The sequence below is a fragment of the Clupea harengus genome, chromosome 11 (assembly GCF_900700415.2).
Source record: "Clupea harengus chromosome 11, Ch_v2.0.2, whole genome shotgun sequence".
Taxonomy (NCBI): domain Eukaryota; kingdom Metazoa; phylum Chordata; class Actinopteri; order Clupeiformes; family Clupeidae; genus Clupea; species Clupea harengus.
Genome location: NC_045162.1, coordinates 27,687,603 through 27,705,978, shown reverse-complemented (window position 1 = coordinate 27,705,978; position 18,376 = coordinate 27,687,603). Strand labels below are relative to the sequence as shown.

The window sequence follows — 18,376 nt, the reverse complement described above, 5'->3', positions numbered from 1 at the left end:
GTGAAACCAAAGTGAGCGCATATTGTATGATATGGTAAAGGATATTGTAACGTGAGACAACAAATGCTATTGTTAAATGAGTTCAATATTAAGCCCATTATTATTTATACTATTCTGCACTATCACTATGAAGTGATCAGATCTCCTTTATATCAAACACCATGGGGTTGTCTCAGGACGGAGATCTGATCTCCTTTATATCAGCTCATAGTCATGAAACACCATTGAGTTGTCTCAGGACAGAGATCTGATCTCCTTTATATCAAACACCATGGGGTCGTCTCAGGACAGAGATCAGATCTCCTTTATATCAAACACTATGGAGGTGTCTCAGGACGGAGATCTGATCTCCTATATATCAGTTCATAGTCATGAAACACCATGGGGTTGTCTCAGGACGGAGATCGGATCATTAAGGCTAGAGACTATGAGCAGGCATTTTAAGAGAACTTGACTAAGTCACCAATGGAAAGGTTTTGCTGGTGAGATGGCAATTATTATGACTTGCGGATGATGGTTTTTAGGCCTGTCAGCACAGGGACAGCACAGGTCTGTCAGCACAGGGACAGCACAGGGACAGCACAGGTCTGTCAGCACAGGGACAGCACAGGTCTGTCAGCACAGGGACAGCAGCACAGGTCTGTCAGCACAGGGACAGCAGCATGTGCTGACTCAGCTGCATGAAGGGCAGTTCTCCATGACCATGCTCTCCACAGCACAATGACACAATGACTCATTCTTCGGGATAATAACCTTCAAACCAATGGGAGAAAGGGTAAAGAAGCCAAAGCAACCTAATTCTAATATTGATATTATTGGACAAAAATCAAGACAAAGTTTCGTTTTTTTTTACACCGACATTTTATGAGCATATTTTAATGAACATTACAATGAATTAGAACATTTTCTGGACACCTTTCTCCACTTTAAGGAGGACTCTGATGTACATTGTTCTTAAAACTAAAAAAGCTCAAATGAGATATGAAAGCTGTGTCCTTTGGCAAAATGATTACTGATTGCAACCATCTACCTCATACTCTTCTATGAACTCTTTATATTCTTTACAATACTTCCTTTTTTTTGTTGCCGTACAGCCATCAGGCTCCTGTTCAACCCATGTTCTAGAATCCAGCAGATACTGCATCCTACAGGAAAAACGGAAAAAAATGCCTATTTTTAAAAATGCATATTTAATTAAGTTCTACCACTGCACAGTACATTCATTTTATTCTGTATTTCAGTATTGTTTCATGTAAAACAATTATCTTTGCACTGCATTCTATTGAAATATCAATCAAAAAGATATCCACATATAAATGATTCATCCACAATAGCCTGGCTACCAGAAATGTCAGTGTTCTTACTGTCCAAGTGTGTCTTTGGTAGTCCCATCATAACCCATGATGAGGTAAGTCTTCCCCACATCCAAGCTCCCTTTACACTGCATCCTCTTGGCAAACACACGGGTGTCTCCCCTTGTCACGGACATGTCACCAGCTACACACCAAAGAGGGATAGGAGATATTCACACAGCAACAGCCTTCACTACCTCCTCATCAGATCAACAGTCCAAGGCCTGTCTCATTGAAACGTTTTAAATGAAGACAACAGCATTCACCACCTCCTCATCAGATCAACAGTCCAAGGCCTGTCTCATTGAAACGTTTTAAATGAAGACAACAGCATTCACCACCTCCTCATAAGATCAACAGTCCAAGGCCTGTCTCATTGAAACGTTTTAGTGTATTTAGAGTATTCACTCTGAATGCCACTGTATGAAATTAGTTTGGTGAGTACGTACTTGCTCTGAAAATGTCTGTCACTGTGCCACTGTAGACCTCAAAATTGCTTATCGGTGTGACTGAAGTAATTTGGACTTTATAACCTAAAAAAAAAGACAAAAATCAGACATACACCAGATCAACACTGAGGGTCTCGTAGTGTCTGGCTCTCTCAATGGGTCAGTGGTCATGCTCGGGAGACTGATGACCACTGCAGTTTTGCACTGGTTAGAAGAAGCATGTGGTTCGTACACCCGGTCATTCTAGACATACATTTTAAACATGTTACAATGTATATCTTTTTATTTATCAAGCAGGCTGTTTATATCTGTCTATCTGGAATGCATGGATATATGTGAAGCACACCAACCGTATTCCACAACTGGACTGTAACAAGCATGATTGACACGGTGGGACTTCCTGATTATTTTTTCAGAAGAATATTTCTTTTCTTCGAAACATGGTCCTGAAAGAGTGATGTCACAAACACACAAACACAACATAAACATACAAAATGACTGTTTTTCTTAGTGATCATATACTGTGTTTCTGAAAACTTAGGTTTAGGTTTAGGTATTTGAGATGTCACTTTATCCAAAGTGACTTACAAAGTCATACTGTATATATTTTAGAATCTTAATCAATCAATCAAAATGGAAGTTATGGATTTCAGGGCCTGCTTTCAGCACATTCACACTGTCAATAAGTACTGATTTCAGGGCCTGCTTTCAGCACATTCACACTGTCAATAAGTACTGATTTCAGGGCCCACTTTCAGCACATTTACACTGTCAATAAATACTGATTTCAGGGCCTGCTTTCAGCACATTCACACTGTCAATAAGTACTGATTTCAGGGCCTGCTTTCAGCACATTCACACTGTCAATAAATACTGATTTCAGGGCCTGCTTTCAGCACATTCACACTGTCAATAAGTACTGATTTCAGGGCCTGCTTTCAGCACATTCACACTGTCAATAAATACTGATTTCAGGGCCTGCTTTCAGCACATTCACACTGTCAATAAATACTGATTTCAGGGCCTGCTTTCAGCACATTCACACTGTCAATAAGTACTGATTTCAGGGCCCACTTTCAGCACATTTACACTGTCAATAAATACTGATTTCAGGGCCTGCTTTCAGCACATTCACACTGTCAATAAGTACTGATTTCAGGGCCTGCTTTCAGCACATTCACACTGTCAATAAAAACTGATTTCAGGGCCTGCTTTCAGCACATTCACACTGTCAATAAGTACTGATTTCAGGGCCCACTTTCAGCACATTTACACTGTCAATAAATACTGATTTCAGGGCCTGCTTTCAGCACATTCACACTGTCAATAAATACTGATTTCAGGGCCTGCTTTCAGCACATTCACACTGTCAATAAATACTGATTTCAGGGCCTGCTTTCAGCACATTCACACTGTCAATAAATACTGATTTCAGGGCCTACTTTCAGCACATTCACACTGTCAATAAGTACTGATTTCAGGGCCTGCTTTCAGCACATTCACACTGTCAATAAGTACTGATTTCAGGGCCTGCTTTCAGCACATTCACACTGTCAATAAATACTGATTTCAGGGCCTGCTTTCAGCACATTCACACTGTCAATAAGTACTGATTTCAGGGCCTGCTTTCAGCACATTCACACTGTCAATAAGTACTGATTTCAGGGCCCACTTTCAGCACATTTACACTGTCAATAAATACTGATTTCAGGGCCTGCTTTCAGCACATTCACACTGTCAATAAGTACTGATTTCAGGGCCTGCTTTCAGCACATTCACACTGTCAATAAGTACTGATTTCAGGGCCTGCTTTCAGCACATTCACACTGTCAATAAATACTGATTTCAGGGCCTACTTTCAGCACATTCACAAACATCCTCTGAGCAGAGCTTGGATATCATCTTGCTCCTCTTGGGTGCTGAGTAGAATACGTCACATTTTCTGTCTGTGGAAGACACAGAACACTGTCAAAGTTAAAAGCACGTACCATGACAAGAATCTCTGCGGATTTTAATGATCCATAAAAAGAAAGGATGACCATGCAATGGCAGAAATAATACAAATACAAATAAAAATACACATCGCAATATATCAGGATGTCATAATGAATAGAATCTATCTATGTAGTAAAATAAGATGGCAACAGAACTTTACTAATGTGCAGACACTCATACTGCATGACCCACTGTCAAATATAGAATCAGCCTAGTGGTTAACTTAGCTTGTAAGGAGTAATGTATATAGACATTAAATGAATATCCTTAGGTTGACAGATGTAAATTAAAATGTGCTCCTTTTAACTGCAGTGTTTTAAAGTGTGAGGGGAGTACTTGAATAAGTAATGTAGAAGCACTCTCTGTAAAAGTGGGAAATTATATATGAGGAAAGCAAATACATCATATATGTGCACTCATACTGATAATAACTAACATCATATATGTGCACTCATACTGATAATAACTAACATCATATATGTGCACTCATACTGATAATAACTAACATCATATATGTGCACTCATACTGATAATAACTAACATCATATATGTGCACTCAAACTAACATCATATATGTGCACTCAAACTAACATCATATATGTGCACTCAAACTAACATCATATATGTGCACTCATACTGATAATAACTAACATCATATATGTGCACTCATACTGATAATAACTAACATCATATATGTGCACTCATACTGATAATAACTAACATCATATATGTGCACTCATACTGATAATAACTAACATCATATATGTGCACTCATACTGATAATAACTAACATCATATATGTGCACTCATACTGATAATAACTAACATCATATATGTGCACTCAAACTAACATCATATATGTGCACTCAAACTAACATCATATATGTGCACTCAAACTAACATCATATATGTGCACTCAAACTAACATCATATATGTGCACTCAAACTAACATCATATATGTGCACTCATACTGATAATAACTAACATCATATATGTGCACTCATACTGATAATAACTAACATCATATATGTGCACTCATACTGCTAATAACTAACATCATATATGTGCACTCAAACTAACATCATATATGTGCACTCAAACTAACATCATATATGTGCACTCAAACTAACATCATATATGTGCACTCAAACTAACATCATATATGTGCACTCAAACTGACATCATATATGTGCACTCATACTGCTAATAACTAACATGAAAATATTATTTGTAGTGACAGACAAAGCATAATAGTCTAGCATGTTAATGCATATCATACATAACAGTAATAGAATACTGTACTGTGATAAATAAACAGAACAGATGAAAGATAAAGGGCCTACCAGGCTCATAGTAGTCATAGAACGACGCGGAGGCAGGCTGGATCAGCCCTATCTTGACTGTCTGCCTGGCTCCAAATGAGACACAGAGGCTTCCATTGAGAATCTGTGCCATTACACACAAACCATAACGCTTATCAGACGACATCTCACAGTGAATCCACAGCAAAGCAAAGCACATCACGTCATGTTGCAGTCAGTCTAGAGACTCTCTCTCTAGATCAGGTTTTTACAAATAATTGAGTTGAGAGGATCTTGACCAAGAGGAAACTCTTGTATTTGAAATTTGACTACCACAATGTGTTACTGTCAAGGATTGTCATTTTGAGGATGAAGTTGGTCTGATAAGGTCCCTTCTGCCACACAATGCCACGAGACAAATATTGCAATGCAATTCCGTGTTTGTGCTTGTCATAAGATCAACGTTCTTACTTATACTGCCATTAGTGATGCCCCAGTTGGAAGGGCAATGGAATATTTCTAGCGCAGAATGAATGCAGTTAGAGCGAACAGGACGTGTCAGGCTTTGTAAAGCCACCTTACCTCATTAAAATACAAGAGCACTCTGTTGGCTGAGACCTCATAGTGAGAGATGAATTGGTCCAGTCCTTCTTTTAGCTGTAAGGAAAACACAGCATCCCAAAGAGAGGCCTTGAGCTACGTGCACATGAATGCTGTGTAGTCAGCAAAACAAAGACAAGAATAAGCACTGTGTGTGTGTGTGACCTTGTCTAGATCTGCAACATCCACATCAAAGCCACTAAGCAGTGTAATATCAGCAATCGCCATTCCTGTGAGATTCCGGTCCAAATTGTGACTGAGAACAACAGGGTAAAAAAAAAAAGAGTTTAATTCAAAGCAAGTACGTTTGATTTGATACATCTTTGTACATCTTTATGTTCCTCAAAAATGAATAAATGGAATGTGTTTCACATACAGTTCCTAAGACTCATGTTTGTGATACAATTTCACTTTCATATTACCATCTTGTTTATTGACATGGCAGGGTTATATGGCCTCATCCTAGTAATGGTATAATATTTCCAATGATTACTGACCTGACACAAACATTGTACTTAACATTCTCTTGTGAGTCCGCACTCTGTTTTGTGTCTCTCTTCCGTCTGCTGCGAGCATCAAACCATTCTATTGCGGTTCGGGGGATATCTTCCACTTCTCGTTTCTCACGAGGTTGATCCTCGTCGTCGTCATAGTCATAGTTGTAATTCTGAAGCACCTCCTCTGCAGGCATTAGAAGAATACAGTGAAATAAAATGCCAAACCTGAAGTGTGAGCCTCCTTCTCCCTGGTCAGCTCTGTGTATCACGGAATACTATAACAGTGCTGTATTATTCTGTCTTACCAGTGTACTCCATTTTGCCTGTTACGGTCACTTTGATAGACACGTCGTCACAGCTCGTCTTTGGCTCCAAGGTATAAAAGAGCTTCTCAACCTTGGTTTGAATGCAAAACTGAGTGTCTTTAAATGTGTCTGTCTTGTTTTATATGAATCAAGCAATGAGGAGGAGGTTTTGGAGGAAATGCTGTGTAGTTTAGTGGGAGGACACAATACACTTGATCAACCTGGGAGTGAGAAATACACATGAATACTGACCTTCATTTTGGCTTTGCCCACTCCTTTAACCGTAGCACTTATACTATGTCCTACCAGTCTCTGGGGAAATGGCAGAAAATAAGGGTGAGAAACTGCATGAGCGGCGGAGATGAAAGACAGCAAGATTCCAAACAGCAGTGTTATTTTCACATGGTGTATGATACCAAGGACTCTGTGTTGGATGTGACGCTGGGTTACCTTTAGGTCTGTCTCTACAGCAAGACCAGTGTCATCCGTAGCGAGGGTTTCAGTCTGACTCTTTCCCGGCACATGGAAGTGCACTGTCATTTTACTGAAGGGAGACTCAGGCCTATTCAGGGCATAGACTGACAGGGCCTCTAAGGCCACGATGGTGTCCTGAACCAAATAAGAAATATAAAATGCTTAGCCTTGTACTTCTGACCCACTACTGTTCAAGTCAAGCCATATCTGATACTACACCATTTTCTGCAAAACAATGGAAGAGAGTTCCATGTATTTTTTTTTTTCACTGAATGGGGAAAAAGTGAATTCATTGCACTGGAAACTAAGATCAGAAGAGAACAGTTCAATAGATTTTTAGAATTATAGAAAAAAGAAATTCTCTAGTTTTTAGAAGATGTCTAAGACAAATCTGGTTACTGGTCACGAAATAGACTGCAACATAGATACAGTACATGTTGGTGTAACCAGTGCACACTAATTCACATATGCACATGTCTCTCTGTTAGAAAAGAGTGAGTGCAGTTTGTTTTTGTAGGCAACAAAGTCTATCAACTTCAGCTAAAGACATGAAGGTTGGCAACCAGCTTGGCTCAGTTTTACAGAATGAATATTTGGCAAACCTGGGTGGAAGTCCAGCCTCCTCTGTAGTTCTCCCGTGTTGCCAGATAGCAGGCTGCGTCGTCCGCCCATGAGAAGTCCTTCTGGGCCACTGCGGCCAGTAGTGCATAGGCAGTGGTCTCCACGGTCAGAGCCTCAGCAGTAATACGACGGCGCCCTCTGTTATCCAACGAGAAATCTGCACGCCACACTTTGCATTCTCCCTCTGATGGAATGAAAAATGGAATAGCTGAATGTATCACACATATAACGCATTCCAACGAATTCCAGAAATGTATGGTTGAATACAAACAAACAATGAAACAAACAAAACAAAAAAACAAACAAACAATCAAACATAAGGAATACATTTAGCTGAGGTTTATAATAAAGCATGCCTTTTGTGACTTTTTTCTTGAGCTTCTCCCAGGCAACCTCTGACAGTGTGAGGTTAGAAAGACAAGTAGATAAACAATAGGTTGTGATGGCCATGGCAAAAGGTGTCTCCAGGTCCGTAACACGGGACCGGAGGTAAGATGTAGATTTAGAGATACTGTCCTCCTACGGATTTTTAGGACAACAAACAATTAAAATCAGGAGAACAGCAATTACACTACAAATACCTGTTCATTTACAGTGCCTTTTAATCTATAGAATATGAGCTGATCACAAGCTAAGCAAAACAATTCCTATCCTCTTACTGCCTCTTTCTTCTCTGCGTCGGTCAGGAAAGGGAGGGAATGATTGAGGGCGAGGGTGATGAACGCAGTGAGTGACACCTCCCCCTCAACACCTCCGATTCCTCCCTGTTGAGTGAGAGGTCAAAACACAACTACATTTACAATAACCACATTAGTTACAATCTTTTCTGTATCTAATGTAACTGAATATAACTTCATTAAGCGTATTTATTAAGAACTGCTGCCTTAAGAACTGCTGCTCACCTGCATTTCCCGATGAATAACAGGTTTAGGGTCAGAGAAATGTCCGTCGCTATGCTGCATCTTTAGCAGATACTGAACAGATTGCCGGATGTCGTCCTCATTAACAAATTTTTCTGCTCTTCCCTGCTCGCCAGTGACTGCTGCCTGACGCTCGGCCACTATGGACAAGACTTTCACCACCAGGGCAGTAAGCCTACAGTATAAGAGTAAATAAACCGTCTATTTCACAATGTCATATTCACTTTTAGTTTGATGAGAAATCATTTATATTGAGGCCCTTCGAAGGAAAGACTGAAAAATACCCAGTCACTTGATTCACAACACAATACAAGTAGATCCTTCCATCACTTTGAGAAAAGCACTCAAAAAATCAACACTGCACTGAAATGAAGGGGGAACTCATTATGTGTAGGGTTGGGGAAAGGAAGAGAAGGCGCACCAGGTGCTGCTGTCATACTGAAGCCACGCCCCGTATGATCCATCCCCTTTTTTGAAAGTCAGAATTCTTTCATAACCTGAGAAAATGAAACAGATTGCCATGCCATGACAATGCACATTCATGTCACTAGCTAACGTTTGCCCAATTATAATTTTTTTTAATATATGTATCACAAAATTTCAATAATTAATTTCTACCCTTCTCTATAAAATCGATGGCCTCGTCCCTCTTCCCTGCAGGCAGTTGAACCCATTTTTCGCCACGGTCCAGGTAGCGCAGAGAGAGGGCAGTTGGGGACATAAGCATCATGGTCTGTTCAGCACAGCCCAGTGGGGCATTAATCAAGTGCTGCACTTTAGAGGCGGAGAGCAGGGGCACCACTGTGGCCTTGCCAAACACCTCTCCTGTAGCAGAGAGAATTCAGGGCCATTTGAGAAAACAACATAACAGAAATAACAACATCAACATTTTACTCTGAGCACGAATAAAATCTAGAACCTTCTATCTTGACAGTGAGTGTGGTGCCGGTGTCAGGCACTGTGCTGTTTGGAAACTGTGCTGGTATGGTGAAAATCTTATCGGACTTTCCTAGAAAGGGAGAGGGGAATCACGGTCAAGAAAGTCATCGTTTGTTTTAGCTGTATATTTTAACCCAGGAACGCCTTCCAGTCTCTAAGCCTCAAGTCTCATTTACAGCTACATCACATCACACCTCAAAATGCATTATTAGAATGCTTCCAGACATCAATGGCCATCAACTGGTGAGATGAAAACTTCTCCGGAATAGCGTTTTAAGAATATTTTCTGTGATCGCCTGTCATTCTGTCATAGTTCATTTTTACTTTGTCAAGTGATTAATCGATCTGATTTAATATTTATAGTTACAAAATGCGAACTGTTCATCCATAGATGGGAAATGTCAACTCACCGTCTAAATTAAGGTAAAATGTCTCCTCCTTTTTGGACAGAAATCCATCTGTCTGGAGAGAAAAGAGGAAAGTGAAGTTGACAGTGACAGTGAGCTCACAAATGAAGCAAAGCTCTACTCCAAATTACCTGGACTGAGAGAGTCTTCTGAATGGCATCCACACCAAGTTCAAGCTCTCGATCATAAAGCTGAATTATGATTGGAATTGAACCCAATGCCATTGGGACTGCAGGGAATGAGACAGTGAGGGAGGAGAGCGCTCCCACTTGGATCTCCTGATAGGACTTGGACGTTTTGGCAGCCGGAGAACACAATCCATCCACTTGCTTCATGTGAACAGCTAACTGAAATAGATAATCAGGCTTTGGAATAAAAAAAAGACTGATTTAATCAAAACAGACATAAAAACATACAGACATATGGTACAATGTACCTCTCTGGCCTCATCTCCATAGTTGTAAACAACAACAGGGATGGACAACTGTTCAAACCGTTTCACTGAGTAAGGTAATCTCAAAGAAAGAAACACTTCCTTGAAAACCGTGATGTCCAAAGGTTCTGCTACACAGATACCTATAAATGGAAAGAATAAAATGCAAAATGTTTAAACTATGTGCTATTCTAATGCCATTTTAATTTGAGGTGTACATAGTAAGAGTGAGCCATTGAGAGAGTAAAGGAGAACGTGTGTTGGTTACCATGGGTTTGGGAAAGACTGACAGACTGAATCTCCCATGTTGTGATGGAATCTGGCATCAGCAAAGCATGTCTGAGAAGGAGACAAGGTCAAATCAAGGCCTGACAGCACAGCACATAGAAGTCACCACTGTCTTCAGTATATGGTGTTCAACTTACTCTTTCTTTCCATCCACAGCAATGTCAACAAAACTAAAGCTTGGTGGAAAGTATTGGCGAATGGTTTGCTCTTCAATATCAAAGAAATCCTCAATATCTTGAACACTAGCAGCTGTGAAAAATAGAAATAAATAATTACCTGTTTGACAAAATGAACAGATTAACAGTAAAACATTTCGTATGGATTTTAGCCTGGATGCTAATGTGTTTCAGGTTGTATATATTAACATAATGTATATTTATGTCATTTGTTATCATAAGTCATTTGTATGTACAGCAACTTTAACATTAAATGACCCTTAATGGCGTTGAATCCATGACCTTAGATTGACGGTAAACTGTGCTGTGTTCCAGTTAGTCAAACTGCCCATACTTCTGCCAAATCCGTTCCGCATGTCTTCCAATCTCTTCTGCTCCCTCAGCCGTTTCCCCTCGTGGCAGCATTCAAGGAAGGCATCAACACAGTCCTGTTTGTGCCTCAGCTGGACCCTCTCTGCCCGCTCTTGGCATGTTATTAGCATGGGGATTAGCACCAAGCCACTGTGGCAGCACTTCTGCAGCCTCTGGTCTTTGTAACGCTGTTCTAGAATCAATAGAAGGTCAGTTGAATCAGTAATGAATAAATGGAAAACAACCAATCATTTACAAATGCACTGGAAAAAAAAATGTTGTGGTTTAAAGAACATCCTGGAATGACAGCTATGACCATATTCTCCTAATACAATATTTGATGTGGATAGTCGAAGAGAAATTCGAAATCTATGGATTTTAAAGTGTAGTTCAAGTGCAACTTTACATTTACAATGCATTGTGGTCTATTTGTCCACAATTAGAAAAAAACAGTGAATCAGATAGTTTGAGGTCAATGTGGTTTCTTTAATTTGCCTGCGTTCATACAACCAGAACCTTATGTTTGTCTAAGTACCTCTCTCCGACATTTTCGTCTGCAGATCCAGGGAACGTCTCTGACGTCTGAATCCTGATTCACAGCTGAACCCTAAGGAATATCGCAGACAATAACTCTTCTCCTCAGCCACACCTCTGGGATGGGAGATTATGCCAATGTATGTATGTAAATGCTAAACGTGTGGTCAGTAATCCTACCTTTCCTCATCTGAGATGCCATACTGCCACTGGAGATGAAGGTGAGGCCAGCCTGATTGAAGACTGCAGCTGTATCTGAACCTCCACCGTATGAGCAGCCCAAGTCATAGGACTGCATAGAGGAGAACACCTTCCCAAAGACAAGGTCCATTTGAGGTTAATTGAAACTTACTGCAGTACTTTACAGCACAGAGCAATGACAGATACAATCCCTTAGGAGAACTACCTGTTTGGAAGTGAGTTTATTGGGTGAATTCAGGCCATAGATGGCTTTGTCAACAGCTAGCAGGGATACAGTAGCCTTTTGGTTCCCGAGATCAATGTTCAATTGGGTCTTTTGTCCTGGTACTGCGTCGCCTGCCTTGCGAGACAATGAAAACTGCCAAATGCCAAAAGAAATAGTAATATTAGGAAAACAGACTGTACTGCTGCATCTAAGTACTACCATAGTTCAGCAGGAAATTAATAAATGTACAAGACTAACACCAAGATTATGCCACAAACATAATCAAACATCAAACAGGAGTACTATGCAAACCTTAGCCTAATACAACCCTGTGCTTGTAGACAATGGCGGGAAATGTCTCCCAGATATATTAGCCCCTGAATTAAACCCCATTCATGGGCTTGCTTTCCTAAAAACAGTGCTGCATAACTGATGCTTATTGCATCAGGATTCAGTGTCCAAAGCATAGTTTTGGCTAGTTCAGGTCCATTTCAAACTTGCCAGATATTGTTCTACTATCTATATAGTTCTAGTACACCTTTCAGCCATTGACAATTAATGGCCAAAAGGATGACCAGTGGCTGGCCATTATCCTTGTACATGCCACTTGTTTGCTAAAATTGGCATGTGAAACCAAAACAAACCAGTAGATTCATGCATAAGTAAAAGTCTATACAACAGATAGATGTAAGAATTGAATCCCTGATTTGGAACAAGTGAACAAGGAACACTTATGAAATAGACCTTGGCCAAGGGTGCTGTTGGTTGTATACATCAGTGATAATACACTCAGTTGCCAGTTTATTAGGAACACAGAGCTAAAACGAATCAACCGTGTGTTCATCTTGGAGGCAGTTTGGAGTGCTGTTGATTGAATTGCATTGCGTTGTGCTGACATGTGTTTCTATTATTTTGACCGCCCCATTTCAAACAGTGAGACTAAGCCAAATAACAGAAACACCATTGTGTTTAATTCAACTACATACTACAAAAATGATTATACAGTTGGATCACCACCTGTCTTAAGCTGTTTCAACATAAACTGAATATTATAACAATCATGAAGGAGGATTTATTGGATAAGTTGACTGTTGTATTAGACTGCATTATTGTTTGCTAGTTGTACCTAATAAACTGGCAACGGAGTGTACATAGACTGTATATTCAATTACTGTCTCTTGTGTGGTGTGGTTATCCATCTCATCAGGTAAAACAAAGATGGTCACAAACTACTATTTTATGAAACAGACGGCCTGACTCCGGGTTATACGTGGGTTTTCAACTGTAAATACCTACAGAAGGGGGTAAATACATCCATATTTACATTGCCATACTACTGCATGCCAATACGTGGAATATTGAAATGTTTTACACACCGTTCCTTTGCAGGCGTCCTCGACATCTACCCATATTGAGTTTGATATTATTTCACCATTGCTGTGGTAGAAGTAGGCAACGAGGCGGAACGATGGGACCATGTCGGGGCTGATAGATATCTGTGTTTGTGTTAACTCTGATGCCTTCTCTGAGCCAACCTGTCTGAGTTCTCCTTTGCTGAAAATCTGGAAACATCATAGAGACAAACATCAATGCAATGCAAGGCCTTCTATGACCAAGCTATCATTACATGTGTTATACTGGTATAGTCCCTTGCAAGCCACCCTATTAAAATACTTTTGGTCCAAAAAGTATGTGATTCGTACCCACATTATCACTCACCATGTAATAGAACCAACCATCTGCTGGATTTGTATTGACAGCCCTGAACTGAATCTTAACTGTGTCTGTCATCTTCACAACCTCGCTGATCGTACTGAGATACAGGAAGCTGTTGCTGGGGGAGGAGGCAGGAGCCACAGTCTTCTCATGAGCAGTGCCCTCTACAGTAACCTGACAGAACAGAAAGACACATGAATGTGCATTTAAACTAGGATCCTCAAAGGGCTGTTACATGTATGACAGAACACATCTGACCAGGGGGTCAAGCGAAGTTATTACTATAAGTGAGAATGAGAAATTGAGAAGTGGGAGGGGATTTACATTTAGTCATTTAGCCGACGCTTTTATCCAAAGCGACTTACACATTTTTACACTGATGGCACAGGAGCAATTAGGGGTTCAGTGTCTTGCTCAAGGACGCTTCGACAGGGAATTGAACTAGCAACCTTCTGATTACTAAACGACTTCTCTACCCCCTATACCACTGTCACCACTGATTTTTAGGAACACAACCAGTGTTATAAGGTTTAAACCCCAAGGGGAAAATGCTGCCCACAATTCAAGATGCTGGCCACAGTTCTGGCGAAAGGTTGTTAAAATTTCAACTAAACAGCCAATCAAATTACACCCCTCCCTTCTGTGCTCCGCTCTGTGCTCCGCTCTGTGTGTGTGTTGATTGGCTGGAATTGTTTATGGACTGGTCCGAACCACCATGTTGGTTTCCCCTTTATAAAGCCAGGACTCTGTACGAACACCATAGCTTTTTGTTTTGAGCACACACACTGAACAGACAGTGAGAGAACTGTGAGGAGCAGTTTGTTGAATTTGACTAAATGTGTACTACATTCCATCTGGACAAGATGCACTGTCCACTTTCACTTACTTTAACACTAATTGATTGGGCTTCTGTTCGGACGTTGAATATGCAATATGCCACTCCATCATGATTACTTTTTGGATCACATTGTTTCTCTTGAGATTCTGTCACTTCAATCCGCATTTGGACCCCAGGTGCTGGAGAGCCATTTGGAAGCCTGACGACAACCTTTCCAAAAATTAAAACAGAAGTAAAGATGTTATGATGAATTTACAGTTCAATAAAGACTTCTAGACAATAAACACCCAGTTAAAGACTTCTATACAATAAATGATGGGCCACTAAAACACGTTCTTCTATATTCCGCCAAAGAATACATTGAAATAAAATATCATATTTCAAATTTATGAATATGGTGAATCTATATTTTCAGATCCATCAAGCCATATAACTTGACTTAAAATATACCACACACTGTGCTTTCATGATATATCAAAAAGTTCAAAATACAAATGACCCTTCCCTGTAATGTGAACTTCTCCTTACAGCTGGCTCAAAGGGTAGTCCAGGGAGGAAGTGAGGCTGGACACGTGACAGGTCCACCAGGTATGGGTGAAGAACGATGGGAAGAAAGGCCTCCGCCTCCTGAAGCTCCCCACCTCAAACAGCACCAGAGAGATCTCTTAGAAACCACTACACCAGGACACCACAATGGCAAAACCAATCTATTCTAAAAAAAATTCTAAATAAATAGTTTGATGAATATAAAAATGTGGGTTCATAACAAACACTTTCTCTATCCTTACTTACTTTTTATATCGGTGACTGACACGGCGACATAGAGCTTTGCTCCTGCCTCAGCCAGCTGCTGTGTTGACGTGTTCATTCTCTTGATGAGATCTTCAACGTTTGGTATTACGACCTGTGCCTTACCCTCCTTAATCTGAAATGATAACAGCCAGAGGATTGGTCGATTTGACATGAAGCCATGATTTCACTGAACCAAATGTTGAAGATGACCGGCGTCTTACAGCTCCTGTCTTCTCCATGCCTCTGATGAAGGTTATTTCTTTCTTCTCGTCTTCCCCCCACTTCTTCCCCCCTTCTTCCTCTCTGAATTTCAATCCAAACCGGGAGTGGAAAGCCCCATCCACGTTCTCACCATAAGAATACCTTGGATAAGAAAAACACACACATGATTCATGATTCCATGCTGATTTCCACTGCACTTCCAGAAACCTGAAAGTGAAAATGCTTTCTGCCACTTTACAGTTTCAGGTTATATCAATTATCACAATGACTTAAAACTCATCATACTTAGCCTCAATGGAAAAAGCGAACTTCTCAGAGTTTGCTAGGAAGAAGTTTCTCTCTGGTGTAATGGATGCAACAAAGCTGGGAAGAACTAAATAAAAACACAATACAATTTATAATTGCATAAAAACTCTCTGTCAGATAATGAACTTTGGCATAATAATTCGGATGCTATGACTATATTACACAGTAACGTGAGAGAGGACAGCAGTTCCGTCTTACCAAACTTCTGAACCTTAAACTCTCGAGTGGTAGGATTGTTCTCATCCCCTTTATAGTGTGCTGTGATCCTCCACACTCCAGGCCTAGAGTGAATGACATTTGATTGTGTAAATAAGCAAGTGCTGACTGATGCCCATCTTCTACTGATGCTGAAGTGCTGTTTAGTGGAACAGCTGTACAATGTGAGGCCATTGTAAATGTTATTGTATTGTTCATTTAGTATTAAAGAGCCCAATCTTACTCTGAAATATCGGGAATGTGAAAGTTCCTTGACATGATTCCATTTTTTGTTTGGAATGTTGAGGATTTGATTCGGTTCCCTCCAGCATTCTGTGGAAGCGATTTATATTTATAAATAAACATCAACACTGATGATATATTATATATATCTATAATATTAGATATACTAGTTTGAGGTTAGTTTTTATAAAATAGGTTCATCACTGAGTAATTGTCTCAATCCAAAATATGCTTTAAAAGAATGGAAAAAACATGAGTTTTGGGTATGAGTATATTCTTACTGTTATATAGACATGATTATATTCTTACTGTTATAAAGACATGAGTATATATACTTACTGTTATAAAGACATGAGTATATACTTACTGTTATAGAGACATGAGTATATTCTTACTGTTATATAGACATGATTATATTCTTACTGTTATATAGACATGATTATATTCGTACTGTTATAGAGACATGATTATATTCTTACTGTTATAAAGACATGAGTATATATACTTACTGTTATAGAGACTTGAGTATATTCTTCGACAGGCTTCATTGCGTGGTCCAGTGTGAATATTTTGTACTGTACTGTAATGACAAAGGATTTCACCAGGACATGATTAAGGTCTACATTTAAAATAAAATAAAAATACTAAAAACACAATTGTCTAATGAATACTTCAAACTCTTAGATGACTGTGCTCAATTATGATTTGCCCTAAATACTTCTCATACTGTTGTACCATTTTACCTTTCTGATTGGGGTTATAGATGGGCTGGTCCGTTTGGATAAAGATGTAGCCTTTATGTTTGGACACCAGAACCCTGGCCAATTCCCTTTTCCTTTGACCTCCAAAATCACACACCAGCATTAGATAAGGGGGCACTCCATTATCTGAAGCCTTCAGCAGTGAGGCTTCGTTCATCAACTGACAGGAGAAATAGATCAGAAACGTTGACCTCTTAATGTATTGCTCAAAATAGACAGTTGTATCTTCGGTAAAAAAAGATATCCAGATTACAGGAGACGGTAATTGTATCCATAAACAAACAAATAAACACTTCATAAATATCATACGTTATTGTGTAATAAAAAAAACATACTTTCATATCAACACACATAGACAAACAGTTCACACGAACATATTATTTGACTGAAGATAAGAGTGTTGATATAATTTGGTTGTACCTCAAGCATAGCAATCTTGGTTTTCCCTTCTTCCCCACCATTAAAAACAACCTGGACCTTTTCAGACATTAGCATTCCGGAGATCTCATGCTCTAGGTAGAGGGTGACCGGCCTGTTGAACAGCGCTTGGCCCAGCTGCACCGACACGCGCTCTTTCACTCCCACATGGAACACATTGGGAGCCGTCACAAGGAACCTCACCACAGACAACAGGAAAGCATTAGCAGCAGGCAACATCGAATGGAGACCATGGGCAGAATGTGGGTTTTTGAAGAAAAATGCTGGTGTTGTGTGTGTGTGTGTGTGTGTGTGTGTGTGTGTTTCAAAGTATATTCCTCCCACTTACCTGGCGTCACAGGTGACTAACTGTGTGCTCCACAGAAGGCTGAAGAGTAAGAAGATAGCAGAGCCCATCATGCAAAAGATGTGTGCTCTGTCTGCAGAACCTAGCCTTCAGTGACTGTATAAGAACTCTCTTTACTTTGTCATGGAGATTTCTCAACTCCTACCAGCCATTAACAGCTCAGAATCTAAATTCCATTCCGAGTCCGTGGTCTTTGACCCTATTTACTTTCCTAAATCACGTGATTTACAGAAACCCTGATGGTTTTGTTGAAGGGAGGGGTGTTTGACAAACCTGTTTGGTAAAATGAGTGCTTTTATGTCAGTAACCCAAGAACATTCATCAATGATTATTTTTGTGTAATTAAAATGTGTAATACATCTTTTTTTTTTTTACTTTTTAATTAAATGTTTCTGCAACTAAAAATAGCAAAAACATGCAAACTGGCCTTATGAATACATATATCACTATAGTTTTATGCACCTGATAAA

General features: G+C 39.8%; 1 protein-coding gene across 2 annotated transcripts; it reads right to left on the bottom strand.

The window, feature by feature from the left end:
- Positions 1-827: 827 nt before the first annotated feature.
- c4b (complement 4B (Chido blood group)) lies at positions 828-18,056 on the bottom strand. Of its 2 annotated transcripts, XM_031576685.2 has the most exons (41): positions 17,889-18,053; positions 17,543-17,738; positions 17,105-17,282; positions 16,871-16,941; positions 16,363-16,451; positions 16,122-16,204; positions 15,903-15,990; positions 15,617-15,758; positions 15,396-15,528; positions 15,132-15,244; positions 14,652-14,813; positions 13,769-13,939; positions 13,426-13,611; positions 12,050-12,202; positions 11,824-11,953; positions 11,645-11,716; positions 11,093-11,302; positions 10,720-10,831; positions 10,563-10,633; positions 10,298-10,437; positions 9,993-10,208; positions 9,865-9,916; positions 9,435-9,524; positions 9,134-9,340; positions 8,937-9,012; positions 8,498-8,690; positions 8,255-8,359; positions 7,952-8,114; positions 7,577-7,779; positions 6,951-7,109; positions 6,753-6,812; positions 6,501-6,591; positions 6,196-6,379; positions 5,864-5,954; positions 5,681-5,755; positions 5,141-5,243; positions 3,658-3,747; positions 2,152-2,247; positions 1,802-1,885; positions 1,365-1,497; positions 828-1,145 (listed from the first exon to the last, which is right to left on the bottom strand). In XM_031576685.2, the coding sequence occupies exons 1-41, from the start codon at positions 17,957-17,959 to the stop codon at positions 1,010-1,012; spliced, it is 5,178 nt and encodes a 1,725-aa protein (XP_031432545.2). In that variant the 5' UTR covers positions 17,960-18,053; the 3' UTR covers positions 828-1,009. The 2 variants fall into 2 exon arrangements, with proteins under 2 accessions (XP_031432545.2, XP_031432546.2); XM_031576686.2 differs by lacking the exons at positions 828-1,145; positions 1,365-1,497 and adding an exon at positions 1,529-1,690 and having other exon boundaries at positions 1,761-1,885; positions 17,889-18,056.
- Between the last annotated feature and the right edge of the window lie 320 nt (positions 18,057-18,376).